We start from the raw sequence: 7,525 nt of genomic DNA, 5'->3' as shown, positions 1-7,525 counted from the left end.
AGCCAGCCAGAGGGAGTTGGGCCTTAAGAGAGTAAGAAAGAAGGAGGAGGACCTGAACTGGTCAAAAAGATGGGTCTAGTCAGTCAAATGGAGGAGGGCCCAAGTCTGTCCAAGGAGGAGGAGACCAGGCCCATTGAGGGGCCCCTGGAGGACTTGTTTCCCTTGTGGTTTTTTGCACTTCCTGTTCCCTTGCTCACTGCGGAAGTTCCTCTTCTTACTCTACACCCAGAGTCTAACAACCGGAGAGGACAAGGGCGAAAGGCACCATGAGTGGGGGTCCTATGGGAAGCAGGTCTGGGGGCCGAGGAGGACCAACAGCTCAACAGAACATTCCCTCCACTCTCCTCCAAGATCATGAGAACCAGCGACTCTTCGAGATGCTTGGCCGAAAATGCTGGGTGAGTTGAATTCCTGGCCCTCCCTTCGTCCCTCCCTTCCCTCCTCTTCCTCTCTAGCTCCTCTTCCTCTCCCTCCTAAGTCCTTCTCTTCCACATCCTTTCTTGATGCTCCTTTTTCTTCCCATACTGCCTCTTCTCCTTTCCTTTTCCTCCATCTCATCTCCTAGGATCCACTCATCCATCACAGGAAGATAACAATGTATGTCTACTTGCCTTCCCTCTGGCTATAGCTCTTCCTCTGGGCCCATGACAGCCATGGGCAAGAAAGAACCAGGCTTGGCTCCACAACCCTTTGACTACCCCTGAACAGACTCCACTGACCCCTACTCTCCCCTCCCAGACACTGGCCACCGCAGTTGTTCAGCTGTACCTGGCGCTGCCCCCTGGAGCCCAGCACTGGACCATGGAACACTGTGGGGCTGTGTGCTTCGTGAAGGATAACCCCCAGAAGTCCTACTTCATTCGCCTTTATGGCCTTCAGGTGACCCTGTGCCCCACTGGACATACAAGCCAGTTATTAATTCTCAAAACCAGATTTGTGTCCATAGCCTGAGCCCTCTGACAGATAGTAAACCCCTGAGCCCCAGAACCAAAGACTATACAGATACTAAACTCAGTTTTCCTGGGACGCTTTGCTCCTAAGCTACATCCCCACCCATTTTTATTTTATTTTGAGACAGGGTCTTGCTAAGTTGCCCAGGCTGGCCTTCAGCTTGTGATCCTCCTGCCTCAGTCTCCCAAGTTGCTGGGATTACAGGCGTGTGCCACTCAGTTTTGCCTTTCTAAATCTGGGATTATTGACCCCAAGGTCTTCATATCAAAATCTCTAAGCCCAAATATATCATACACTCCCTAAGCCTAATCTGTTCCACAAATTTCCCCCCAAAATGAGCACTGTATTTTTACCTGAAACTTGTTCTGAATTCAATATTCTGAATTTTCCTAGGCCTAGAGTTCTAAAGTCTTAACTCAAGCCCTCAATCTCACATCTAGGGCCCTGAGCCCCCAATCTAAATTTCTCACAGCAGTGTTTGATTCTCAGCAGTATCTGAGTCTCTGAATTCCAACCCTCCATATCTGATACCTAGAACTCCAGCTCTCTGATCCTGAGCTAAAAATTTCCAAGTCAGAGACCAAGGCCCCAAATCAGGACACCATATTATCTGGCTAGATAACCAAGGCCTGACACCCAGAATTGCCTCAGTACTAGCCTGACTCCCACCCTGCTCCTCTCCAGGCTGGCCGGCTGCTCTGGGAACAGGAACTGTACTCGCAGCTGGTCTACTTCACTCCCACCCCCTTCTTTCACACATTTGCTGGAGATGTAAGTGGCCAACTGATCATTGGGCATCATTTGAGGTGTGGGGAGAATATGGGAAAGGTGTGGGGACCTGAAAGGCTACTGACCCCAAGACATGTGCAGGACTGCCAAGTGGGGCTGAACTTTGCAGACGAGGGTGAGGCCCTGGCCTTCCGGGCCCTGGTGCAGGAGAAGATACAAAAAAGGAGTCAGAGGCAAAGTGGAGGTGAGGAGGTCTTAGGGTAGGACAGAAATTGGGAAGAGGTGATTGCACAGGTGGGGATCTAGAAACACCTTTCTCATGATTCTGACTTCCAATCCACCTGTCTAGCTGCAGACAGACGCCAGCTACCCCCACCACCAGCACCAGCTAATGAAGGTGAGTCCTTTAGTGCAAGTAGGGGTAATAAGGGCTATCCCAGGAACCTGTGGCAAGGTTGTGACAGTTCTCAACTCATTCAATCTTTCCAGAGAGAAGAGGAGGTCTCCCACCCCTGCCCCCACATCCCGGTGGAGACCAAGGTGGTAAGTGATGATGATTCTTTTCTGTGTCTCTGGATGGATGGGTGAGTAGGGAGTACATAGATGGAGGAGAGTTGGCTGGGTACATAAATGTACAAAGAGGTGAGTGGATGGATGGATATATGGATGGATAAGCAGATGAATGGTTGTATGGATTGGTGGCAGACAGATGGCTAAGTAGGAGGAGATGGGAGGTTGCAATATAAATAAATGTATGGATATATTAGTTGGGTTGAATCTCTGAATGTATGAATGGTTTTCTTGATCCAGCCACTTCTCCATAGACCCTACTTAGATCCATCACCCTCTCCTTTTATGATCATCTAACATACATTGTGGGGGTCTGGAAGGCTACTGACCCCAAGTCATGTGCAGAACTGCCAAGTGGGGTAAACAGTCTTCCCATTTCTTGTCCTTATGCTTTACCTAGTAAGTTGGTCAATGGTCCATTTACCCGATTTTTCCCCACAGGTCCACCAGCTGGCCCACTATCTCTGGGGCTGGTAACAGTGGACATCCAGAACCCTGATATCACAAATTCACGCTATCGTGGACTCCCAGCACCTGGCCCTGGCCCAGCTGATAAGAAACGCTCAGGGAAGAAGAAGATAAGCAAGGCTGATATTGGTGCACCCAGTGGATTCAAGTGAGATCCTCTGTCACAGGGGCCCACAGATCCCTGGGTGTGGAGAGCATATAAATAGATGGACAGCTGAGAGGATGGTAGGATGGGCTGGGTATGTGAATGGACAGATGAAAGAAAGAAAGAAAGAAAGAAAGAAAGAAAGAAAGAAAGAAAGAAAGAAAGAAAGGAAGGAAGGAAGGAAGGAAGGAAGGAAGGAAGGAGAAGGGAGGGAGGAAAGCAGAGAGGGAAGGAGGGAGAGAGGGATGATTAGATGGATAAGTAGAAGGGTTGATGTGAAATGGGTAGATGGATGGATGGATAGATGAGTATATAGACAGATTGATATGTAGGCTGACTGGTTCACAGACAAGATGGATGCAGATCAGTAGGCAGACAGATATATAGACAAATGGACAGTTCAATGGATAAGTGAATAGAAGTAAATGGTTGAATGGGTAGAAAAAGGACTATATGGGAGGAAATATAGGCACATGTTTAGGTGGACAGTATATGTGAAAACAGGTTGGTGGACAAATGGGTAAACAAACATTTGAGCAGATGGATGGGGGGACAGATATATGAACAGGTCAGTAGCCTGATGAATGTGAATGAATAGGTGGATATGTAAATGGTAGATGGATGGTAGAAAGAGGGATAGATGGACAAACTGGTACCACAAACTATGTATACTTTAATTCCCTAACTCCTGCTCATACTCATTTAGACTCATTTACTCATTCTGGCCCCTCCACGTCCCTCTGGGAAGGAGAGGGCAAGAGGGCTTCACAACTAGGAAGGTAGGGCAGCAGGGCTTCACTGGAGTCTTCTCACCTCCTCTAGACATGTCAGCCATGTGGGCTGGGACCCCCAGAATGGATTCGACGTGAGTAATTCCAAATTCCCCTGCTCCACATTCAATTTCCACCTACCCTTCCAGGGACCACTGCTCAGACCCCACCCCTAGAGCCTGCCCTGCCCTCTCCACGTCCCTCTTGGATCCCTCCCTGGGATGGACCCAATGCTAATCTGTACTCTATTCCTCCTCACCTTCTTCATCCACCCGGCTCCGACCTTTTTCCATCTGGGCAGGTGAACAACCTAGATCCAGATCTACGGAGCCTGTTCTCCAAGGCAGGAATCAGCGAGGCCCAGCTCACTGATGCAGAGACCTCCAAACTTATTTATGACTTCATTGAGGACCAGGGTGGGCTGGAGGCTGTGCGGCAGGAGATGAGACGTCAGGGTGAGCCCTGTTTATCTATACATCCCTTCTTCTCCAGCCTTGACAGTTGATACCTCTGAAATACACTGAAGTTACTCCATTATGATGGAAATCTCTATGCTGCATGAATGGGGAGTTGATCTCTTCAGGTACCCATTTTATAGATGAGCAAAACTGAAGTTCAGAAGAAAATGATAATAATCAGAGTTATGGGTTATTTTCTGCCCACAGAACCACTTCTACCACCCCCGCCGCCATGCCGTGGAGGGAATCAGCCCCAGCGGCCCCCTATGGTGGGGGGTAACAAGGGTCGATCTGGCCCACTGCCCCCTGTACCTTTGGGGAGTGCCCCACCCCCACCAACCCCCCGAGGACCCCTACCCCCAGGCCGAGGGGGCCCTCCGCCACCACCTCCTCCAGCTACTGGACGTTCTGGACCACCACCCCCTCCTCCCCCTGGAATTGGGGGGCCTCCTGTGCCACCTCCACCACCACCACCACCACCACCACCACCCAGCTCTGGGGTTGGGTCAGTCACTCCCCCAACTCCTCCTACTCTGGTGCCTGGTGGGGGGCTGTCCCCTGGTGGGGGTCGAGGGGCACTTTTGGATCAAATCCGGCAAGGAATTCAGCTGAACAAGGTGAGGACTGGCAAGATGGAGAATTGGGGGTCTGGAACTCCAGGTGTTCTGTGCAAGTTAGGATGTTAGGGGACCAAGGCTGAGACTGACTGTGGTGCCAAGCTTTTGGGTTTGTGCAATACGGTTGGAAGGTTGGAAGGGATCCTTGAAGGGGATTGGAATGTGTGGGAGAAGAAATAATGAAGAGAGGGCCAGGGAAAATGCTCATCTCACAGGTCTAAGTTCTCTATGCCAACTTTGCTTGCTGCAGACCCCTGGGGCCATAGAGAGCTCAGCACTGCAGCCACCACCTCAGAGCTCAGAGGGGCTCGTGGGTGCCTTGATGCATGTGATGCAGAAGAGAAGCAGAGCTATTCACTCTTCAGGTGAGCCTATCCTGCCAGGCCCATGAACCTGGTTCCCAGGGCTAGCATTGGCTGAAAATTCCAGAAGCCACTATCAATAGTGACACTAGGGGTTGGGGGAATAGTTCAGTGGTAGAGTGCTTGCCTAGCATGCATGAGTCCCTGGGTCCCATTCCCAGCACTATAAAGAAAAAAAAAATATATATATATATATATATTATTACTTGTCCTATTAATTACAGTATTCACATGGATCTCCTTTTTGACAATGTTAACATTAAGTCATTATGTGACAATAATATAATTAAGTCTATATTTGACAGTAATAATAGCATTAATGCCAGGGTATATCCACAATATTAGCATTAACCCCGTATATCCCCCATATATCCAGTACTATTAACATTATCCCACTGTGTAATGATATTGATATAAAGAACTCCATCTTTTTTTTCAACTCTGGAATCAAACCCAGGGACTCATGGATGCTAGGGAAGCACTTTACCACTGAGCTATATCCCCAGCCTAAGAACCTTGTCTTTGAAAATAATACTGATGGGGCTGGGGTTATAGCTTAGTTGGTAAAGTGCTTGCCTCACATGCATAAGGCCCTGGGTTCAATCCCCAGCACTACCAAAAAAAAGAAAAAAGAAAAAAGAAAATAATACTGATGTTAACTTCATATATCAATAGATTTACATTAACTCACTATGTGATAATAATATTTAACTAGCACAGTTTTTATAATATTAACACAAATTTCCTAATGAGCCAACAGAGTCAACAGTATTGTCATTAACCCATCATATGAAGGTAATATCAATCTCTACCTATTATGTGGCAATAATATAATGAACTCTGACTTTGACAATAATATTAACATTAATCCCAGAAAGTATCCACACAATGAATGTGAGGGCTAGAGATATAGCTCAGTTGGTAGAGTGATTGCCTCGCATGCACAAGGCCCTGGGTTCAATCCCCACCACCATACCCCCCACACACAAGATGAATGTGAGTCCATTACGTGACTAGTATAACAAATCTCATTTTTCACAACGATATTATCATGAACCCCATTATGGGTCAACAATATTAGCAGTAACCTTGTGCCATGAAACAATAATAAATTTAATAATAAATCCCATCTTTGCTAATAATGTTTAAGTTTGTCCCCTTAAGTTACAGGGAAGGCTGGGGATGAAGCTCAGAGGTGGAGCACTTGCTTAGTATGCAGCTATATAGAGGCTCTGGGCTCAATTCCTAGTGACAGAGGGATTGCCATTAACCCTTTGTGTGACAATAATATTCTGACTAACCACATTTTTTACAATACTATATTGATTTCAACTCTAACTAGAACCCAGACCCCAGCTGTAATCCCTATCTTGCCCCAACTCTCCCTCTAGCAGGAGATTTCAGTTCCTCAGAGATGTCCTCACCTCCTAGGCCCTAGGAACCCCCTAACCCTGCCAGGGCTTTTGAATCCTCCTATCCTTTTGGAGTCCCACTTCACATCTTTCTCTCTGTCCAGACGAAGGAGAGGACCAGGCCGGGGATGAATTTGAAGATGACGAATGGGATGACTGAATTGCCCTCAGAACTTCTGCAACCCAGTGGCTCTCCCACTCTACCTGCTCTGTGCTCACCCCCAGGTCCCTCCACAGTCAGCTTCCTGTCTCCAATGCTGTCATCCTTGACTGGGCCCCACACTTGCCCTAGAGACACCTGGGCCCTTTTTATATATAATTTCTCACTTTTCTTCACCCAAGGATTTTAAAACAAAAATAAAATAAATGTCTCTTTGTCTTGCTAAACCTCAGTTTGTTTACATTCCAAATGTGAAAATTGGGGTCCTCCTCACCATGTCCATTTTCTTCATTTATCCCATTTTATTTATTTAGCCTAACATGTATATATTCATATTAATTCATTCATTCTGTTATGCCCTCAGTCATTTAGCCTGTATTTCTTTTTACTTTACTTTTCTTTTTAAATTTTCTTTTCTTTTTTGAGAGGGAGTCTTGCTATGTTGCCAAGGCTGGTCTCAAAAAATGGGCTCAAGTGATCATCTTGTCCCAGCTCCAGAGCAGCTGGTATACCTGGACTAAGCCCAAACTCCTGGTTTTAGCCTATATTTTATTGTTTCCTTCTACCCTTCTGTCTTTCCACAAATATTTACTGCCAGGTACTATTTTTTTTTGTATTTTATTTAGAGACAGGATCTCACTGAGTTACTTAGGGCTTCACTGAGTTACTTAGGGCTTCACTAAGTTGCTGAGGCTGGCTTTGAACTCACAATCCTCCTGCCTTAGCCTCCCGAGCTGCTGGGATTATAGGTGTGTGCTATCCTGCCCGGCCTGCCAGGTACTATTTTAGGGGCTAGAATGGAATGAATAAATTAGGGGGAGGAGGAAAAGAACAAGAAATTAAATCAAAATTAAATATAGTTACAGGTCATGGTAACTATTAT

General features: G+C 46.9%; 1 protein-coding gene across 1 annotated transcript; it reads left to right on the top strand.

Moving 5' to 3' along the window:
• Positions 1 to 230: 230 nt before the first annotated feature.
• Was (WASP actin nucleation promoting factor) lies at positions 231 to 6,812 on the top strand. The gene is made up of 12 exons (XM_077106914.1): positions 231 to 398; positions 739 to 879; positions 1,636 to 1,722; positions 1,822 to 1,924; positions 2,030 to 2,077; positions 2,170 to 2,223; positions 2,692 to 2,866; positions 3,686 to 3,728; positions 3,935 to 4,088; positions 4,299 to 4,708; positions 4,959 to 5,073; positions 6,587 to 6,812. Exons 1-12 carry the CDS (start codon positions 267 to 269, stop codon positions 6,640 to 6,642), a joined length of 1,518 nt encoding a protein of 505 aa, XP_076963029.1. The 5' UTR covers positions 231 to 266; the 3' UTR covers positions 6,643 to 6,812.
• The last annotated feature ends 713 nt before the right edge of the window (positions 6,813 to 7,525 follow it).

Source organism: Callospermophilus lateralis, chromosome X, assembly GCF_048772815.1.
Source record: "Callospermophilus lateralis isolate mCalLat2 chromosome X, mCalLat2.hap1, whole genome shotgun sequence".
Lineage (NCBI taxonomy): Eukaryota > Metazoa > Chordata > Mammalia > Rodentia > Sciuridae > Callospermophilus > Callospermophilus lateralis.
The sequence above is the reverse complement of the archived record's forward strand: the minus strand, read 5'-3'. Positions and strand labels throughout refer to the sequence as shown.

What these genes read in the sequence shown, in the direction of transcription:
- Was (XM_077106914.1), top strand. Translation starts at nt 267, where the DNA reads ATGAGTGGGGGTCCTATGGGAAGCAGGTCTGGGGGCCGAGGAGGACCA. An exon ending in TCCCGGTGGAGACCAAGGTG is followed by an intron (nt 2,224 to 2,691) that starts GTAAGTGATGAT and finishes TTTTCCCCACAG; the next exon opens with GTCCACCAGCTGGCCCACTA. An exon ending in CAGAGCTATTCACTCTTCAG is followed by an intron (nt 5,074 to 6,586) that starts GTGAGCCTATCC and finishes CTCTCTGTCCAG; the next exon opens with ACGAAGGAGAGGACCAGGCC.